This window comes from Octodon degus, unplaced genomic scaffold (genome assembly GCF_000260255.1).
Source record: "Octodon degus isolate 3935 unplaced genomic scaffold, OctDeg1.0 scaffold00073, whole genome shotgun sequence".
In the NCBI taxonomy this organism is placed as follows: domain Eukaryota; kingdom Metazoa; phylum Chordata; class Mammalia; order Rodentia; family Octodontidae; genus Octodon; species Octodon degus.
The window spans coordinates 5,041,761-5,063,485 of NW_004524649.1; the positions used below are offsets into that span (position 1 = coordinate 5,041,761).

The window sequence follows — 21,725 nt, forward strand, 5'->3', positions numbered from 1 at the left end:
AAAAAAAGAAAGCATTACTGGAAAATTAGTATTTAATCAGGTAATCTGAGCCTGAAATACTAAGTTCAGCTTCTTGGGTGTCTGGCCTTGGGAATTTAACTGTGAGCCCACCATAAAATGGGGGTGACGAAGCTCTGGCTCTTTGCAGGTTACCCTTAAAGGTTAAACAGTGTGTATGAAAGATTACTGCTTCCTAGGCCATGTTCAGTGAGCCTAAACTGTTATTTTTTAAACCTTACACTCATGAATTTGGATTAAAATTATAAAATTATATTCCTATCAATTTCTAAGTATAAAGAAATTGTATAAGCAGTAAACTTTCCCAAACTGCTTCTTAACTAACTAGATATAAACCCCAACTTCAGATAACAAACATAATACTTTAAAGGAGAGGGGGGAATGCTGTTCATCAATTAATGCTAAATTTCTGCTGTCCCACCTCTACCAATCAATGTATTCTATTCTGAGGATACCATACCAATACAACCATTGAAATAATTTGTTTTAAAAATGCTGTTTTTTTCATGGTCAGATTCTGTTAAAAGGATGGCCTCAGATATAATGAAACCATAATTCAGAATACAAAATTTAAAACCACATATATCAGGAAATAGAACCTAAGTGAAACATTAACATTGTTGACCATCAATGCACAAGTACTACAGACTAACATGCTCAACAACTCAGAACTAAACAGCAAAAATTCCTAACTTTAAAGACTCTTCTAAATTGAGCTGACAAACTGACTTCACAATTTCCTTACAATCAGAATATTCTAACAGTGAAAATCCCAGTATTCAAAGACTCCAATTCTATACCTCTCTCTATAGAAATAATTATGTCAAGAGGGGTTACAATGAGATTCAATAAGCAACCTAATTACCAATCTCCCCATGCCTACTCCCATGACAGACAGTATTGATCAACAGCCTGGTTCTATGGAACCTTAATACAATATTGGAATCTTTCTCAAAACAATTACAACTGGCAAAGTTTAAATCTACCTGCCTCCCTTGAGAAAGATTAAGAAAAAAGCATTTTATCATCAACAAGACACTTGAGAATACCAGTCATTCTCAGCTTTGCTCTGTGGGGACCACAGTCTTATAATCTTGAATGAGAGGCATCAGCTTTATATGTCCTATTCAGGTACCTCTCTCCTCCCTCTATTCCTGAGCCTCCACACTCTACTCTGATAGTGGGACAAAAGAATAAAGAACAGAATAACAAAATAACTACTACAAAGACAACAATATGCAATGTATTAATTATTGTAACTGCCCTACTAACCTGTTTTGAAACTGTTTCATTGCTATTTTATAATTTTTCTCACTAAAATGAATAAAACAAAATTTTAAAAATGGAATTCCATTTAGAAAAATAAATCTCTTAAAAAAATAAAAAATAATAAAAACTCCAGCTGACCTCATGAAATACAAAATATGATTTCTCAAATTCTAAATCTAAGCTCCTAATACCTCTAGATGTGAATTTACATGAATACATTTGAATCAGTCTTCTGATGTGACAAAAATTCCATACAGAGTTGCCCTAAAATAAGGGACACCAGCATCAATAGGAAAATCATTAGAGTAATGAAACTTCAATATCCATGCAGGTGCAGTATCTCTGGATGTATCATAGTAGAAATGCACATGCAGTCTAGATCTCCCATAGTTTCTCCCTCTACTCTCAGTTCAGTCTGTTCCTCCCTCTGTTTCTGAGCTTAAAGATGCTGCTACTACAACAGGAAGATAGTGGACAGAGAACAAATCTGCTGGGTAGACTAAACTGTTTCTGTGGTTTGGATTACAAAATTCAAAAAAGCAGGGATACCACAGGACAAATCTATTTATTCTTTAGTTTATAAAAAGGAAGCTTAAAATATTTATTCAGAACTGTTCCAAGTCTCATTGGAGAGGGTTAAGCAGGGAAGAGTACCAGTTTTTGGTAGCTTAAAGAATACTTTCGGGGCCGGGGAGATGGCTCAGTGGAATAAGTGCTTCCCTGGCAAGCGCAAGGACCTGAGTTCAATCCCTGGTTCCACCAAAAAAAAAGAATACTTTTAACAAAATGTCCCAAACTGATCCCTGGAAGGAAAGAAGAAGCAAATCATGCCCCTCTCTCACCCAAGAGTAAGACATCAGGATGTAGTCTCACTTCCGGCACCACCTACCTACCACCTAGTCCTGAAGGCAGGGAACACAGCTGTGGCTCCTCTGCACAGCAGGAAAGCTGCAGCCCCTCAGCTCTTCAAGAGTACAGTTGCTGGATCTCTGTGCACTCCTTTACCATCATTTAGGGATTTTCATACTGACAAAGATGGACTCAGAGAAGTTACAAATATCTCAGAAACTGAAACCAGTTATCTAACTGAGTGATACCACATGCACACAATCTCAGGAGGCAACCACTCACTCTTCGGTGCCACATAAAGACAAGCCACTTACAGAGTTGGCCTGCATCCGCATTTCGTAGGCTGCTTGTCTTGGGTTACTGGACACTTGAGAACCTGGCGAGTTTCTTGAACCCAAGGCATGAGGAGTTAATATTCCACTAGGCGTGAAAGCTGGTTGATCTCTCTAAGATAAATGGAAATAAATGTAGAAATCAAAATTAAATCACAGTAACATAGATAACAGGAAGACGAGAACAATGGAAGAAAGTCCTTAATGTAAGTAGTTAACTACTGTACTAAATTCACCAAAACAAAAAGGGATTTCTATCAAATCACAGATACAACGTGACTGTCTACATTTTGACTTGATGGTTACTTAGATACACCTAGCAAACAGCACTCTGTAACACTCAATAATCTTACCTTAAAATTACATAAAATACAATGTTCTGGTATATAAACTTCATTTTTAAGTTTCACTATGATAATCCAGTTTATAATTTTAGAAAATATTCAAGACACAATTTCAGGCAAAAAAAATAATGTAACAATACTAAAACTCGTGCTCAGGAAACACTGTGTATTTTTTATTTATCTTTTACTTTGCTAGGATTTAACTATTTCCACTTAACTGGGGCCAAAATTGTAGCTGTAACAGGTGATGGCCATGGCTGACTAATATGAGATACTGACTGAAAGTTGTGAAGGTAGAAATCAAATATGTCCCTCTCCACCTAAGTGATTTCTGAACTTACATGCAATAATAAACAACTCAATTTTCCTCCTTTCTTGTTTGCTCAAATTGCTCAATTCTAATAAAACACAATAAAAGACCCACTCCAATAGTTTGAAAATCTAATTGCAAAGACAAGAAAAACAACAACTAAAGAAGTTGAATGCAGGTAGGGAAGGCAACTGTGAGAATGGGGAAGACATGCACTCATGTGAAGAAGCAAGGAAGGCAAGACTGAGCCTGAGGGGTGTGTCTGGAGGACAATGGGGGCCAAGAAGAACCCCCGAAGCTGGCTCAGATCATAGCATGTTCTAAACACCAAACTAAAAGCTTGATTCTGAAGAGATGAGTAGGTAGTAATGATTTCCACTTAGATTTTATTACAAAAACAATATTAGATTGCTGTAAACACTGCTAACAGCTAAGTGCAGGTCACCTACCACCTCCCAACCATCAAGTGTAACCCCTGACCCAGAGAGCTCAGAAAGGGCTCCTTAAAAAACTCAGCCCAGGTATACTTTTTGCAGGCAGAAAAGTGGCTGACTGGACATGTGGCTGACCTACTCCTACTGAACGGTAAATTACTGTAATGAACATCTACCTCACAAAAGAAGCTATTGCCAATCTCATTAACTTACCTTCATTCTCTTTCTTTTTTCTTTCTGTCGTCTTCTGAAACTGTCCTAAAAGTATAAAATCCACATATTCTGTCAAATAATTACACAAAAATATCAGAGTTAAACACTACCAGGAATGACTTGGGAGATCATTTAAGTTTTAAATGAAGAACCCCAACAATCTAGGTGCATGATTAAGCCAGGCAGGCAAGAAATCATGTATTCAAGCTGCTGTTGATCAGAACTTCACATCAGTAGAAAGACTGAATTTATTTTTTTATTTTAATTTTTTAATAGATTGCAAATTGAAAATAAATTATTTACAAACATAAATTAATATAATAAAAATTGTCCAAAATAAAAATGAAGAAAGAATTTACAGATCAGTCATAATAGTAGAAAGACTGAATTTAGATACAAGGTACAATTAAACTGTTCTCGTTCATCTTTCTTAAATAGCTCTGATATTTCAGGCAAATATAAGTCAAGGAAGACCCATGGCTTTACCCTAGGAAGCATAGGCTGTCAATACAGAGAAGACATGAATAAAAAAGAAGACAACCCTCAAGTTTTAGCTAAATGTAGTTAATAAAGAAGATAATCCATTTTTCAAAAGTCTGTAAGACAATTAAGCAGATACTGTTACATCATTAAAGGCTTGACAGTTCTTAACTCTGTAGAATGAACCCCACAGTACAGAAAAAGAACTGGAACTCTATTAACTGCTAGTTCCCCAACAGCCAATCCAATGGGTGAAAGAATGAAAATCAGATGTTTATATTGCTTACTGTGGGATAATTAACTCATAGGAAAGAGTCCAACCCACACCAATTCTCCCTCTCCACTCATTTTCAAGCTATAGCCATGGTTTCAGCTGACAGGATTTGTGGTTAATACTGCTCCCCACAAATTCTGGGCTATTCACAGGCCTCCTGTGCCCATGTTAAAGCTTCCCTGAAGGGGAAGGCACTGAAATGTGCTGTGGCCACAAAAAAGGGGCCCAGTAAGTACAGTACTGTCAATCATTCTGAGTAGCTGAATTTCCTAACCCTGCCAAGTCATTCCTGCCAACTGAACATACACCTCAATAAGATGTTACTGCTCTCTTACAGGAGAGGAGCTGGACAGTAGACAATAAAGTCTTCCTATCTGCAGTAGAGTCCAGGTGACTGACTACTTAAAACCTCCTATAATATAGAAACCACCAACTTCATTAAGCTTTTGCTCCAGTCGTCCATGAAACTTCTCCTTAGCTAAACCACTCATAAATGGTCTACAGAATGTGCAAATAATTTGTCATTATCTAGTCCTCCATGACTCTCCTTCAATCACATGCTTCACTTGGCTTACAAAACAGTGCTCACCTGATCTTCCTCTTTCACTCTCGCTCCATGCCTTTGCTCGATACTCTACTACTGGGAGCCATCACCTGGTCTCCTGGCTTTCGGCATCACCAAATGCTGAAAACTCTCCAACCAGGACCTGTCCCCACTCAACAGCTCCATCTGGATATGTCAAAACTTAACTGTCCAACATAGAATCCCCACTCCCACCTCTATGTCAGCCACTCTTCACAAGGAAGGCTACTTGGAAAAAAATGCCCTGGAGCCCTTCTTGACACCTGTCTCATATTTCACATTAAACCCAACAGTTCTACTTTCAAACATCAGAATACAGCTCCCTCACATCTGCACTACCTGGGTTTTCCTGGATTACTGCAAAACACCTCCTCACCTAGCTCACTGCTTCTGTCTCTGCCTCCATATAGTTTGCCTCAATGTGGGAGCTGCGTGGTTATTTCATAATATGGGTTAGATCATGTCATTTTCTACTCAACTCTCCCCTTGCTAAGAGTTCCTCACCAACTCTTACCAGGTTTGGCCCTCCATTCTCCATCTGACCTCATCTCTAGGACTTTGCCACCACACTGCTCCAGGCCATGCTATGGACATCTTGGCTGTACTTGTGCTGCAGAGTCCTGTTACTTCTCTGTCTGAGGCACGCTTCCTTCAAACACGACCTGATTCACTCTCTCCCTCAGAAAGCACTTGTTGGAGAGGCTGGCCCTCTCTAGCCCCTGATCTTGAACCTCAAACCTCCCACCTCCACCAGGAACTTCCTACCCTGTGTTATTTCCATGGCACTTACACTCTCTGACACAGTGCACAATACCCTGATGCTGTTTATTGTGCAACTATCTCCCAGGAGAACTAAGTTTCATAAAGGCAGGAACTTCTCTCTGTTTTGTGTTTATTGCTGTACCAGTAGCACTCTGAACACTGGCAAATGGTGAAAAGTTAACACACACTGAATAAATGAACAACAGTTGTAAGATAAAAGGCAACCATCAAAGCTCATAAAATAAAAAGCATGTGTTTCTGGTTACTTGTTCAATTTTAGTAACAAATATTAATGTACTCCTTTCATACCATGTATTCTGTTGGTCACTAAGCATTGTTTTTTAATGGTGGACACATAAGCCAGGGCCTTTTAATCTTCTTTTGTGCAATGCCCTCCTTTGAAAATCTCTCAAAAACCATGGATACACATCCCAGAAAAAAAGGAGACATCCTGGGCCAGTGTGACTAGGTGCCTCCTTAAGCAAGTGCACTGGGGTTGAGGGGTAGGGGGAGGTGGTGTCCAATACCTGGTACCAGGTGCAATGAACCAACCACCACCAAGACTGGTAATCCCAGCACTGGGGAGGCTGAAAACAGGAGGATCACTGTAAGTCCAAGCTGCATAGTGAGACCCTGTACCAAATACATAAATTAAAAAAAAAAAAAAAAAGAAAGAAAGAAAGAAACTCTCACAATGAATTTCTGATTCCCTGATGCCTGACCACGTTATGGACATTGTATGACTCCAGGGTCACCAAAAAAAGACCCAAAACTTTAAAATGTCTTCTCTATATAAGGTCAGCTGGAAACCATATTAATAAATCTGAAGCACTATAAAACCTACCAAATCCCACACTTCCCCTTGTAAGCCAACATCTCATTAATAAAACTCTTGCTATCCGATCTGAAGAGAAACCAGAGTATTACTCTTGCTATCCCAGAAGCCAAATGCCAAGTACTGACAGCTTTGGAAAGAATGCTTACAGTATACGCAATGTATTACATAAAACGATGCCTAAAATTTGAAACATAAGAAATCATTAGAGCTATAATCTACAAAGTTGAGGAAAACAGGAAATCCCATTAGTCAATGACATGTTTTTAATCCATTACGAGATCATGCAGCAGTATGGCATTATTATGCTGCCCTTAGGCTTTTTATGGAATCAGTGAAAGGATGTCCTTCACTCTAAGAATTAGAGTGAAGGACTGGGGAGATGGCTCAGTAGAATAAGCGCTTCCCTGGTAAGCACAAGGCCCTGAGTTTAATCCCCGGTTCCATAAAAAGAAAAAAACAATTTACTATCTGTTCATTCTGCCCATAACTGGCCACTCTCTCCCCCAGACAATCCCATTCACTCCACTGTGCCTCCAGGCTGCAGCCCCTGCACTCCCAGTAACTCCCTGTGGGCTCCTACCAGAGCACAGGCCCAGTGCCCAGCCATCACACTGGGATGGTATCTGTGTGATGGCATTTCATGTCCTCAGGGATTTCCTTCCAGCTCTCCAGAATTGGTTCTTCCTTGTCCTTAAATGTCCAGACTTCCCCAGACATCTGTTAGAAGCAATTTTACTCCATACCAATTCCCAAGGAATTCAAATTCTCATTCATAGCTTCAAGTACCTTCCATTAACTAAGGGTTCTTAAATCTCTCTTTTTTGAAACAGGGTTTCACTATGTAGTTCAGGATAACCTTGACCTAACTATGTACCCTCGCTGGCCTCAAACTCACATGATCCTCTTACCTCAACCTCTCAACTGCTGGGATGATAGTGTATGGTACCACACCCAGCTTTAAAACTCTTTTCAAGACATTTCTCCTTTCAGGTATCTACAGTCTCTCAAAGTCATCATCTCCAAAATGAAATTCAATTCCTATTTTTTCCCCTAAGCTGATCTGCCCTCAGTGCTTGCTAGACAGTGAGGAGCACCAGCGAGCTGGTAACTGTGTTTCTCCCCCAAGCATTTATTCATCACATACAACTAACTCTCAAGAGCTTTGTTGTTTTTCATTTCCTTCGTATTTCAACTTCATTCCTAAGAGCTGCAGTCCTCCACAGATCATTCATCCTTCCAACCCTCTGCTCTGGCTCACACAATCCAACCCAGCTGCCTATAATCTACTCGAACACCAGTTCCTAGATCCTACCCTGACTTCTAGATCACAATCCCCATAAGACATGGCAAGCACTAGCTCAATGGCAGCATCATTCTAGGTTTGGAACCTTCACCTCACAGCCTAGTGGTCAGACAGATTTTGTATTTATATCCTATTTAAGATTATGAAGTAGACAGAAAGAAAATCACAATGCAACTCAAACAGTATACAATATATAGTTTCCATAGCAAACATCAAAGCCTTTATAAAACAAAGCACTGATCACTCATGGTTATATTAGTGTTAATATGCTACAAGGTTATAACAATGCACTCACAGAAGTTAAAAGTACAATCAGAGGATCATTACAGCCCATTAGAGACAGGAGCAATTTTAGCTACTGCAATAGAAACACTTTACCTCATCATCCTTTCTCTTTTTAAAAATGCTATCCTCAACTTCACCAACTGCTAACATGATCATCTGTACTCTTTGCAGATTGACATAACCACTTTCTGTAAGGTAACCCTGTAAGTGATAAAATACATGTAAAATGACCTTCTTAGAAAAGTGAACACTTCTAATTTGAAACTATTCAAGAGTGAACTTACCCCAGTCTTGTGTACCACGTTTTTGTATATGTTAACCAAACGGTCAATTGCACCTTCCCTGCCACCAGGAGACAAAACACTGTGCATTAGTACCAGCAGGTGTCACAAAGTCAGGAAGGCTAACAAAGTTGAGAGAAGCAGAAATACACACACCTAATCTCTAAGGATGGCAAGTGAGGAAGGAAGTCATTTCCCACAAAGAAGCACATGAAGACCCAGTCATCAATGCTCCTCTCAATATCAAATGTGAATGGCAGGCTCGCCATGGTGAGCTCTCTTTCCAAATACTATAACCAAAAAGGAACAGTGTCATCAAAGCTATCAAAAGGCACTGTTTTAAGTGCCAGTTCCAGTCATTACTGATACATACCTCACGCAGGACATTCAGCCGAAGGAAGATGAACTCTCCTTCTGCACATGGAAGACTATCAGCAAGCTCATCATGCTGCAAAATCAGGAGTGGAGCTTAAACAAGTCTACCTTAGCCCTGTAGTTTTTTCCAGATAAGCAAAATTTAAAACTTTTTTAAAGCAAGATCTATTCTATTATTGCAAGTACTAAATTTTAAAAAAATTACCAACCCATTTTAAAATAAAAATTACCCATAGGCCCAATCACATCTAGACCAGAGGTCAGAAACCGTTTTCTTTAAAGGGCCAGACAGTAAATATTCTAGCTTTTAAGAGGACACAGACAATCTTTATTGTATATTCTTTCATGTTTCATTGTATTTACAACCTTTAAAAATATAAAAAACATTCTTATCTCATGGGCCAAATCCAGAGGATCTATAGCTTGCTAACTCCTAACCCACATCAAACCAGTATTAGTATTTTGATGTATATGCCTCTTCCCTTCTGTGAGCATATGCATAGCTAGTATATCTGAAATCACCCAGCATGCTGTCTGTCTGTGTGTTTCTTTTCTTTTCTGGCAGTACCCAGGATTGAGCTCAGGACCTTGCACTTGCCAGGCAGGTGCTTATGCTGCTCAGCTATATCCCCAGCCCCAGCATACTGTATTTCTTACTTGCTTTTTAAATTTTTCTCCTGTGCCCTATCCAAAGGACATTAGATTCACATGAGCCCTAGACACCAAAACTATACCTTAAAACTGTTAAGAAGTTAAATACATAAACTCTGCAGTTCCTTAAAAAAGAGTAACCATTTCAATAAAGTACATGCCACTGTCATTATCTTCAAGAACTTAATCTCATGTATATGTGAGTTACATTAAGAAAGCATAAAGTAGAATAAATGTGTGTATGCACGTGGGTTTTTTTTTTTGACTGGCTCAGGCTGACTTAAGGGCGGGTCTGGTCAGGCAGGTGGAGGTGGGGCTCGAACCCTGGTATCCTGCACCTGACTGTGTTTGCATGAGTAGGCACTTAAACAACTGAGCTAACCAGCAGGCCCCCTGCATTTAAAATAAAAATTACCCATAGGCCCAATCACACCTAGACCAGAGATCAGAAAGTTTTCTTTAAAGGGCCAGATAGTAAATACTAAACACAAGTTTAAAGGACTTTTAAGATCTTTCTGTAAGGGTAACATTTTAAAAACAAGGCAGCTTGAATACTTTGTGTTAGGCATATTTAGTATAGTAATAATTTTTTTTCTTTTTCTTTTTCTTTTTTTTTTTTTTTTCAAATGAAACAGCTAACATCTCAAAATTCTTACCTTTCCCTTCTTTTCTCTTGGCAAACCTTCACAGTCCTTGACCTCATGTCCAAACTGGTTACAAAGACCACATGGTTTGGGTTTGTTTGGTTTGAATTCTTCTCTAATAATGGTAAAGTTGGGTTCATGTGTAGCAAGGCCAAGCATAATGAGATCAGCTACCAATAAGAAAAACAGAACAGTGAGTGCTTTAGAGAACCCTTATCACAGCCAAAGTACTGTGTGACACCAGTGAAAGAAAAGCCTCAGTGAGCGTCAACAGGTAGCAGAATCAAAGAACCCAGAGCTCCCGGGCACTCCTCAGTAAGATGTCCTCCACATAAGCAGTCAGGGCACACACAGGCACATACACATAGGAAGTTCTACATGGTAAAATAAGTGTAGCTGTATCGAAAAGGTTGGAAAACATTAACACAGATGATCACTCAGCAATTCCACAGCAGTTCTCTTTCAAACTTAAAACAAGTAAGGCATTTCAGAATTTCTAGGTAGACCCTAAATAATCCATTACTAGACACCAGTCCACCAACTTGCTACACCTTTACTGAAGAAAAGAAATCACAAAGAAGAAACTTACCATCTGCTCCACATAAACAATGGTGAGTATTCGGGTCATGGTTAGGCTGCGCTGAAGTGGAAAAAACAGGTCTGTGTTATATACATGCACTGTACATTGTAAGATTATCATCTTGCTGAATACTTTCTAGCCAATGTTCTGATTTTGCTTTTTTTTTTTTTTTTTTTTGCAGTATTGAGAATTGAACATGCCTGGCACATACCATTTCTATATTGAACATACCATACAATCAAATATTTATGAGTTTTACCTCTTTGTCTTCTAATGTAATCCATGATTTTATGTTCTCCTTCACCAGGAGCACTAGCATCAGATAAAATAACCTGTTTTTTAAAAAGGAACAATTTCAGCTTATCCTCAGCTTTCTATTAGCACAAAAATCAAAAGAACTGACTCTTTTAAGATAAATTGCAATAATTCTAATATGACATAATTGGTTGGATACTTTTCTATACAACACATGTGTCTTAAGTATCAAAACTACTTCATTGATTAACTTACTACATGGAATAGAAGAGAATGAAATGTGTTAATCAGACCCCACCAGAGAAAAATTGATCAGTTCAAAGGTTTCTACTATTTTCACTATGGCCAAACAAAACAGCAGTGAATTATATAAGCCTCCAAAATAATTAGTGGAAGACAGCATTTAAATATAATTTACTACAACTAAGTGAAGGAAAACACAAAAACCTAAAGAGTTCATTTGATTTACCTAAAAATTTTATGGGAATATAGTGATTTTTTTTAAAAGCAGCCCTACAACTTTAAACTTGCTGTATTTTGTTATCTACTAACAGAAATTTCTGCTTTAAAGCTACATTCTTATGAACTCCATTTACAGCCTCACAGTGATGGTAAGAGAACAAAATTGGCATTGAGAAGAAATTCAGCTATCTAAAACGTAACCACACAAGGCATCATATTTCCAATAACCCTGGAAGCTTCTCTATTCTCTGCCTGTCAACTAGCATTTTATGGGGATGGGTCAGGTAGGTGGGAGAATACATAATACCAGTCATACCAAAGTGTAACCTTAAATGATCACTCTAATCTTTTTGAAGTACCAAAATGTGAAACTTACTGTCAAATTTTTCCACCCAGGGTCATTATTTAAACGATCAGCAATGTAATAGCGAAGACATTTAGCAAGATTGTCCATGAACTCAGTTCCCTAAAATGATAGGAAGAAATAAATTAACCTATCATTTAAGAGTTAGCAATAGCTAGCAAAGTATAAGGCTACTTACTGGTGTAATACAGTTGCTGTCAAATCTTTCTTTTATTTCTTCTGGAGGAAGATAGCCACCTAGAAAAAAGACAGTGTTTTGTTTTCCCCATAAAATGTGGGATAAATTAATAATAAAATAACAAAAAGCTCATATACAAAAGGCACAATGTTTTGCTTTTATAGAAGAAAATATTCTTTCATTCAAATTTAATATGATCTTTAAACAAGACTATCAAACAATGTAAACAAAACACACTAGATGCATACATAAAACCTAGGACATTCCTTCTACAGTAGAAAACACATACATATACACATAGTTTAGGGATTTTAGTTTCGGAGACAGGTTTTTTTTTTTTTGTTGTTGTTGTTGTTTTAAATGTATTTAGTACAGGGCCTACGGGGTGTCACTACACAAAGTGGACTCGTAGGGATCCTCCTGTTTTTCAGCCTCCCAAGCGCTGGCATTACAGGCATGTGCCAAGGCCCAGTCTCAATAACCATCTCAGCACACCTCTAAGGCAGGACCAGCATAGCAGGCCCAGGGGGATCGAACCCCCTGTCCTTGTGTCTGCCTAAACAGGTGCTTTAATCTGTTGAGCTATCTGGCTGGCCCTCGACAGTTCTTAAAATGAGAAAGTACTTTGGAAAAATGAAATTAAAATGCTTAATTTAATACACTTTTGAATGATAATACAAATGATGAATTAACTGGATATAAAAACACTATTTTTTGCCCCATACTACTGATTAGACGTTTCTCAAGAAGTAAATACATTCATAACATCTTTAAAAAAGAAAGCATATGTAAGAACCATGTTGTCATGAATGCTAACAAATTTTAAGAGTTTTAGTTGTCAGCTGTGGCTAAAGTCATTATATACTTGTATAGGTCAGCAAACTGACAAAATGCATCATGATCTCAGCCTATGGCATCCTGGCTTTCAACTTTAAAGTGAAATGATCTGACAGCATCAATCTTAACTCCTCTTAGTCCCTGTTGGCATCCCTGCCCAGAACTGCCTCCTGAGACTTTGCTCCTACCTGTGTGTCTCCATTAGGGGATTTGGGGACAGAGGTAAGAAGTCAAAAGTCCTACTTCAATCTGCTTATTCTCTACCTTTTGCCAGTATCTCCTCCCTGACTCGCTGCTTTTCAATCGCTGCTTCCATTCCTTCTTTTGAAGCTCTGAACCTCCTCGACCGCTGTTGGTTCATTTTAGCACGTGGTGCCTAAAAACATGTATTTCATATTCATGTAAAATGATTCAAAATATTTACAAATATGTACAGTATCTTCACTCATTTTTACTGCACTTAGATGATACATAAATAATGTATCTAGTACCTTTTTATGACAGCAGATTCTGAGGACTTAAAATTTGAACTCAAAGCCCTACAATCTAAGCTCAATCAGGCAAGCATGACAGGACAAACAGATAAGCATTCTCCAAAAGCACAGGAGTTCATACCCAAAGAGCCACAGCCTAATGCCAGATCTCCTGTTCCAGAGCACCTCAGGGCGCTCAGGAAAGGAAAGCTTACTTTACTCTAACATCCAGCCTGTGTCTGCAGTGTCACTATCACAGCAGCAGGGTCAGCAACACCTTCCCTACATCCACAAATGGAAGGGTAATCTCCAAACCATGTTCACAATGCCCCATGAAAGCAGCAGAAAACTTCTCTTTGCCCTGCAGGACCTGAATGCACTTCTGTTATTTCCTATAATAAGGTTCACAGTTACAATGTCTTTTCAACAGGGCATAGCAGTTAGAAAGGAAATAATGATTTAACTCACAGTTTTTTTTTTTTTTGGAGACAAGGTCTTAACTACTATATAGCCCAGGCTGGACTCAAACTATGTAGTTTAGGCTGTACTTGAACTCACAGTACTCCTCCTGCCTCAGTCCCACCAGTGCGGACATTACAGACGTGTGCCACCACACTGGGCCAACCAAAGAACTTTTAAGTATATTTTCCCCTGTAAGTGTAACTGCAATGTAACTAAATGTATTTGCCTCCAGTGCTATATCCCCAGCACACCAAAAGTAATTTAAATCACTGGATGGGCCTCAGTGAAGCGACGGGACAGCAGGACTTTGGAATCTTAAAGTTTTCAAGGTATTGAAGAATTCTAGAATATCCTATCAATACCTACAAAATAAGTCATCTAACATTCCTTTAGCTACTTCCTTTTCCTGTAAAATGAGAACATCTAAAGCAACACTTCAAACATCAAGTATCTGAATTTATACTTCAACAAAAATGTGTGAATGTATACACACACATATAAGTACATATACACATATAACTACAGACATATTTAATACTTGACTTAGTAAGGCCAAATGAAGCCAAGTTAAAGATTTCTTAGGGCCAGGGAGATGGCTCAGTGGAATAAGCACTTCCCTGGCAAGTGCAAGGGCCTGAATTCAATCCCCGGTTCCGAAAAAAAAAAAAAAAAGATTTTTTTCACAAAATACAGATGAATGTGAATTGAATATGCTTTTGACAAGACAGATTCTTATTCTCTTTATTTTTTTTTTTATTTTATTTATTTGTGTGTGTGTGTGTGTGTGTGTGTGTGTGTGTGTGGCCAGCTCAGCCTACCAGGGGGCGGGGCTGGCTGGCATGTGGTGCTGGGGGATTGAACCGCGGTCCCTGTGCTTTTTGCTAAGCTTGTTCCAAGTAGGTGCTTTAGACCGCTGAGCCATCTCACCAGCCCTCTTATTCTCTTTAATCTTTACTCCACCATAACTGTAAGGAGCTGACAGTTAAAGTATTTGATTGAGTAAAAACAGCTGCACAGAAAGCTAATCAGGGTCTCAGAGTACTATGGATTTTCGGAATCATTCTACTGACCATTAAGCTGTTCTACATCTAGAAGAAAATCAAGGGTTGGGGAGATCACTCAATAGAATAAGCACTTGCCTGGCAAGAGCAAGGTCCTGAGTTCAGTTCCCGGTACCACAAAAAAAAAAAAAAAAAAAAAAAAAAAAAAAAAAAAAAAAAAAAAAAAACTACTTGCCTATACATAATACATGTAGGATTATGATTTGCCTTTTTCTTAATATATCCTGATATATAGTCTAGTGGTCATTTATAGCATGAGCTACTTAGTATAATTATCAAATACATCCCTAAAATAGTCTCCTCTTAAATTGTTTTGAACACTGCTTGATGCCTATAGGATGTAACCCAAATTTCTGAGTTTGACATGTAAGCCATTCCCTAACTACTGTTCTATCTCCCCTTTCAATGCAAAACAACTGCAGTTACCCAGTGTATCAGTGGGCTCAAAGGCACAGAAAGTGTGCTTACTTGTCAACTTGGGAGGCCTTCCTTTCTCCTCAGACCTATTCTATCCATCCCACAGCACTGCCCACCAATCTCCTTAAAGAAATGGGATCAAAGTCACCTTCTCTATCTCCTAATTCCCACAGTATCCCTGACCTCCTTGTCCCTAGACACCCTGCAAGTGTTGTCTAGCACTTAAAAAGAACTGAACTCACTCATGTATCTGTGTCTCCCTCCCTTTGAGGGTAATCCTTCTGAAGCATGGGCATTCACCAATACCCCCAGCATTTCACAGTACCTGGCAAAAAATAAATACTAAAAATATTTGAATGAACAACTGAAGTATGAGATTCTTTTTTTCCCTCAAATTCATCACAGTTGACATTTTTCACTATTTAGCTGACTTTCGTTCTAGACATTGGAAACACAACAAAAACAAAAACAGGCTTCCAAGCAAATTATTTTAGCACTTACCACTCCATCTATTGCCATGTAGAGAAGGCGTCTTGGTCTTACAATACTAAAGAGTCTGTCAATGTACTCAAAAATTGCAACCATCATTTCATCTTCGTTTTTTGGTGCTGGCCTATAACAACAAACAAACAATGTAATATAACATAGTACTTCCCCTGTGACTTGTGATAGCAGTGATAAAAACGAGTTACATACTTATCTTCAGGATGAGTACAGGGATGGATGATTCCATTCATATCCAAATACAGATTATCAAACTCCACATCATTTGGGTTAGGTTTACTGGCATCAACTGGAATCTTTACACCATTGCATTCTTTTGGCTATAAGGAAGTGATAGTTAATAGTTTAATTGTTCAGGTCTAAAAATGACAAATTATATCGGCTGGAGAGATGGCTCAGTGGTCTAAAGCACCTACTTGGAACAAGCTTGGCAAAAGCACAGGGACCGCGGTTCAATCCTCCAGTGCCACATGCCAGCCAGCCGCGCCCCCTGGTGGGCTGAGCTGGCCACACACATACACACATACATACATACACACACACACACACACACACACACACACACTAAAATGTTAAAATAAAAAAAAAATTAAAAATGACAAATTATAGGCTCAATATGAACCTGTTTCATTTGTGAACTGGAGATAAAACACTTTAAGTAACTTATTAAACCATTTTTTTTTTTTTTTTTTTTTTTTTGGCAGAACCGGGGATTGAACTCAGGCCCTTGCGCTTGCCAGGGAAGCACTTATTCTACTGAGCCATCTCCCCAGCCCCACCATTTTCTTTTTTATTCCTTAAAGCAAACTGAAACAGGTATTTTATTTATTTATTTATTTTTGGCAGAACCGGGGATTGAACTCAGGCACTTGCGCTTGCCAGGGAAGCACTTATTCTACTGAGCCATCTCCCCAGCCACACCATTTTCTTTTTTATTCCTTAAAGCAAACTGAAACAGGTATTTTATTTATTTATTTATTTTTGGCAGAACCGGGGATTGAACTCAGGCACTTGCGCTTGCCAGGGAAGCACTTATTCTACTGAGCCATCTCTCCAGCCACACCATTTTCTTTTTTATTCCTTAAAGCAAACTGAAACAGGTATTTTATTTATTTATTTATTTTTGGCAGAACTGGGGATTGAACTCAGGCCCTTGCGCTTGCCAGGGAAGCACTTATTCTACTGAGCCATCTCCCCAGCCCCAGAAACAGGTATTTTATCTGTAGAAAGTAAACAGCTTTTAACACAAGTTAATTTTAACAACATGGGTGATTTTTATTAAATTCTCAAACTCAATTGTCCAAGGAATAGATCACTGGAACCATTTTAGAAATTATTTCCTTCACCATCCACATCAGTAAATCCTATCAATTTTTTTTTATTGGTACATGTGTGCCATACATAATGATCAAAGTCCTGTCAATTTAATCTGAAAAATCTACTTTGTCTGCTTTTACTCCCACTGTCATAGATAACAGATTATGATATCTCACCTAAAAAGTCCCAACATTCCTACTGACCACCTCACTAATAAGACTCTTCTCTCTGGGCTGGAGAGATGGCTCAGTGGTCTAAAGCACCTACTTGAAACAAGCTTGGCAAAGCACAGGGACCTCGGTTTGATCCTCCAGCACCACATGCCAGCCAGCCCCGCCCCCTGGTGGGCTGAGCTGGCCACATACACACACACACAATAAATAAATGTAATAAATAAAAATAAATAAATATTAAAAAAAAAGACTCTTCTCTCTAGTGTGCCCATTAATACTGAGTTCTTTTTCTAAAGCACAAGTGCCTGTGGCTCAATGTTGCCTGACACACTTGTCCAAGGACTCCCAGAGTAAAGGGTGCTAACCAATGAGTCTGGCCTACTCTTCTCTCCTGCCACTGTAGTGTGGGGGTCCTCTGATTTTTCAAAGGCCTTTTCATCTCTCAATGCTTTTTATAATGCATCTCCTTCCAGAAGACATTTTTCTTTACCAACATTCACTTCCCAAAATCTGAATAAACTTCCAGGGTCTAAAAAGATCAAATATCACTCACTTTCTAACCCTCCCCTGCATTGGCTAAGTATTTTCTTCATTTTCTTGTAGCATTTTTATAGTTTTATAAATAACTTGTCATTCTAACCCAATTACACTATGAGTTCTAGAAAAAAGTAAAGGCATATACTGACTTCTAAAGTACTCAATTATATATATAATTTTTTTTTTAATTTTAACATTTATTGTGTGTGTGTGTGTGTGTGTGTGTGTGTGCGTGTGTGTGGCCAGCTCACCCCACCAGGGGGCGCGGCTGGCTGGCATGTGGTGCTGGGGGACTGAACCGCGGTCCCTGTGCTTTGCCAAGCTTGTTCCAAGTAGGTGCTTTAGACCGCTGAGCCATCTCTCCAGCCCCTCAATTATATATATAATTTTTTTTTTAATTTTAACATTTATTGTGTGTGTGTGTGTGTGTGTGTGGGGTGTGTGTGTGTGTGTGTGTGTGGCCAGCTCAGCCCACCAGGGGGCGGGGCTGGCTGGCATGTGGTGCTGGGGGATTGAACTGCAGTCCCTGTGCTTTGCTAAGCTTGTTCTAAGTAGGTGCTTTAGACCACTGAGCCATCTCACCAGCCCCCTCAATTATATTTTTATAAATTATATTACCTTTGTTTTTCCTGCACGATCTCAACAAAAGATTACGAACATGAAATCCAATTTTTATTATTATTCAAATACATTTTTAAAATAATGGTTTCCCAAACACATAAAGCAGTAACAAAAACACTGCAAACAACTTAAAAGCCCATCATGTACATGCTCATCATAGATGAACCTCCAAACATTATGCTAAGTGAAAGAAGCCAATCAGTATTTATAGGAAAAGCCTAGAAAAGATTAATCTATATCATACACTAACTGTTGCTTCAGGCTGAAGGTGGGGGAAGAGGAAGGTACATGAGAAGTGATTCCTGGTGGGTACAGTGGTGTTTTGGGGAGGGATAAAAGTATCCTAAAATTAGATAATAGGTGACTGTGCAGCTCAACAATTACAGATAAAAACCACTGAATTGCAAATGTAATCAATTTCGTGATACTGATGTTAAAACAGCATATTTTGACATCAAAAAGCCAAAGGCAGAACACATAGGGCAGTACCTGTAGACAGCCACAGAACAAACAATATGACATGCTGCTCAGAAGCAAATATGCAATGCAGCAAAGGTCAGACAAAAGGGATACTAAATAGTACCTTGAGGAAGGAGCCATCTCTGAGATGGAGGAAAGGCATGGGACTGGGCTTGTTTTATAACTGGAGGGAAAGGATATGAAAAGGATTTCAGGAGAGGTAGAAGAAGCTATTAGCCAGTGCTCTGTACATACATGGTGCAAACCACACCAAGGACCTTACCAGTAGTGAGTTGGTAAGAGGCAAGGAAACCATTCTTTTTTTTTTTTTTTTGGCGGAACCGGGGATTGAACTTAGACCCTTGCACTTGCTATGGAAGCGCTTATTCCACTGAGCCATCTCCCCGGCCCAGAAGTGTTTTTTTTTTTTTTTTTTTGCGCCGAATGCCTTCAAGGCATGACTGGCTGTCTTGTGTTCGTGGGGATCGAACCACAGCAACCTGAGCCTGACTGCTTTGTTGAAGCAGCCACTTAAAGAACTGAGCTAAGGGGCAGGCCCCCAAGGAAACCATTCTTGGGAGTCTACGGAAGAACAAACCTTGGTGACCTCCAAGCAAAACCAAACTATCTAGGTAAGAGGCTCGCTTCTCTCTCATCTAACCTACACAACATAGTCCACATTTTCCTTTCTCCTCAGTACCAAGCAGCCACCACACTTAAGAAAACACTCAAGTCTTTCTCTTTCCCAAGGTCAAGGGTAAAAAGTTATATTATCTTGGTTGTAAATTCAATCTGTATATACAGAATAAAGGAAGCCACAAATGATATATTCATGAATGGGTGTGGTTGTGTTAAATATAATTAATTTGTAAAAAAGTCACTGCAGGCTAACTTCTGCCCTCCAGCCTGGCACAGCACCAGGCATATTAAATACCGAATACTGAGTATAGCTGCAGATTTTCTTTCTACCATCTAGAAAAAAAATGCAATACAATGAAAGTGGTGGAAGAGGGTCCTAATTTTGAGAAGAGGTCTAGAAATTCCCACTAAGAAAACTGAACATACTTTCCCCCCAAGAGTTGATAAATATTTCAACATATTATGCAAATTAAAGAGTTCCTTTGCTCAGGAGAGTTTGGTGCTCAACAAAAGAACTCCTTTCTCAAAAGCCTCTGGGGAGAATATAAAACAGTGGTTATTTTTTCTGCTGAGTTGAGATCAAATTTTTAATCAAAAGATAAAGTAAAACCCACTTTGAACTTTAAAACCTAGTTAACTTCTCATTATCTGTTGGGTTCCCCAGCTGACTGAGAACATACTCTATAATCTTCCTGTTTTACTGCCATACCACATGAAAGACTAGATAAAAATAAAATTGTGTAACTACGGTGGAAAACTGGAAGCAGAAACTTCCATGGCTGAGAAATCATGAGATATTTAAAACACAGGGGAAGTAGAGAAGAGATGCTGCCAGGGCAGCCCAGAAGGAGCAAAACCACTACTTTGGGTAGATGAGTAGATACATTCTTAAACATATATAAGATTTAACAGCAACATCAGAAAAATCATGACATGTCAGATTCCAGGGTAACAAAAACAGTCTTTTGATGTAAGTTTGATGTCAAACTACTAGATTTCCTTGAAGCAGCTTGAAGCCACAGAAAATATAAAATTTGGGTGGTATTTTGGTGAGATGGCCAAGAGGCTAATGAAAATTTCCAATTACAGTATGTAAGGCTTTAAAATTCAATCTGTAACTGTTTATATGTTCAGTTTGGTCTGGCTGTGCCAGGAAAACTACTTCTGGGCCTCCTGCACTCTAGGAAGCTGCTCCACTACTGAGCTAAATCCTCAATCCCAGGCTATAAATTTTGAGGCTTCTGCCCAATGAGGTATTTGAAACCTTGTAACAATTAACAGTTCTTCAAGCTGTGTGTTAGATCTTTATCTCTGAAGATACTGACAATGTTTTGGTGACAGGTTCCAGCTCAAGTATAAACTGCTAAATGGCCCTGATTCAACAAGGGTGAATCCCCAAAACAACAGCTTATTTTCCCAATGACCACTTTCTCCTTCTTTCCCACCCATCCTGGATACCTTTCTGATGCACACAAGGAAGCCCCCAATTAGCTCTTTGTGTGTCACTACACCTGCCCCTCCAACTCCACCTCTATCAAAAGTCCATAAAGTCTTAGCCTTCCTTTGTCAGGTCAAAGGATCCCCCCATCTCCCTGCCATGGATCCTCTCAGTGTCCTCCTCAATGGCAATAAAGGACTCCTCAGCCTTTTTCTTCCACTTCTGCCTCTCTCCTGTACCACCAGAAAACCTAACATTTGATGAACAAAGATTAATACTCTGACACTGAAAATGTCACAAGTAATGCTCTAAGATCCTTTCCTCATGGCTTATTCCATTCTGTCCACACAACCACCCTGTGAGGTCCAAACAGAGTATTCTGTTTTCAAATATTTGAAGGGTTAAGTTGGTTTTCAAATACCAACCTCTTGCCAGGTTTAGAGGACAGGACTTGAAACTGGTAGTTTGGCCTTGAACTGGTACCTCTACCATTATATGAGACTAACTGTCCTTTCACTATGTTTAGCATGATGTGTGCTAAGGACCACAGAGAGTACTATGGAGGATGTGAAGTATGAATGTGTGAAACTGATCCTTGCTCTCCAGACTAAATGATATCAGAAAGATAAACTTCCATTAATATCAGAAAGATCAAGCAGGGTCCACTCACCAGCTTCTCAGTGAAACTGGAGAAAATCTTTTA

The 21,725-nt window shown here is 38.9% G+C and overlaps 1 protein-coding gene across 2 annotated transcripts in view; it reads right to left on the reverse strand.

The window, feature by feature from the left end:
• The window catches only part of Xrn2 (5'-3' exoribonuclease 2), a 91,534-nt gene that overhangs the window by 53,366 nt on the left and 16,443 nt on the right, over positions 1 to 21,725 (reverse strand). The window contains exons 2-15 of one of the 2 annotated variants that reach the window (XM_004635585.2): positions 16,031 to 16,158; positions 15,836 to 15,947; positions 13,186 to 13,297; positions 12,085 to 12,143; positions 11,919 to 12,008; positions 11,085 to 11,157; positions 10,835 to 10,885; positions 10,258 to 10,415; positions 8,949 to 9,023; positions 8,732 to 8,865; positions 8,579 to 8,636; positions 8,388 to 8,495; positions 3,770 to 3,814; positions 2,451 to 2,582 (exon numbers count right to left, since the gene is read on the reverse strand). In XM_004635585.2, the coding sequence (XP_004635642.1) occupies positions 2,451 to 2,582; positions 3,770 to 3,814; positions 8,388 to 8,495; positions 8,579 to 8,636; positions 8,732 to 8,865; positions 8,949 to 9,023; positions 10,258 to 10,415; positions 10,835 to 10,885; positions 11,085 to 11,157; positions 11,919 to 12,008; positions 12,085 to 12,143; positions 13,186 to 13,297; positions 15,836 to 15,947; positions 16,031 to 16,158 (1,335 nt within the window). Of the gene's footprint in view, positions 1 to 2,450; positions 2,583 to 3,769; positions 3,815 to 8,387; positions 8,496 to 8,578; positions 8,637 to 8,731; positions 8,866 to 8,948; positions 9,024 to 10,257; positions 10,416 to 10,834; positions 10,886 to 11,084; positions 11,158 to 11,918; positions 12,009 to 12,084; positions 12,144 to 13,185; positions 13,298 to 15,835; positions 15,948 to 16,030; positions 16,159 to 21,725 lie in introns of those variants that run through there. The other variant, XM_023720146.1, reaches the window with a different exon arrangement.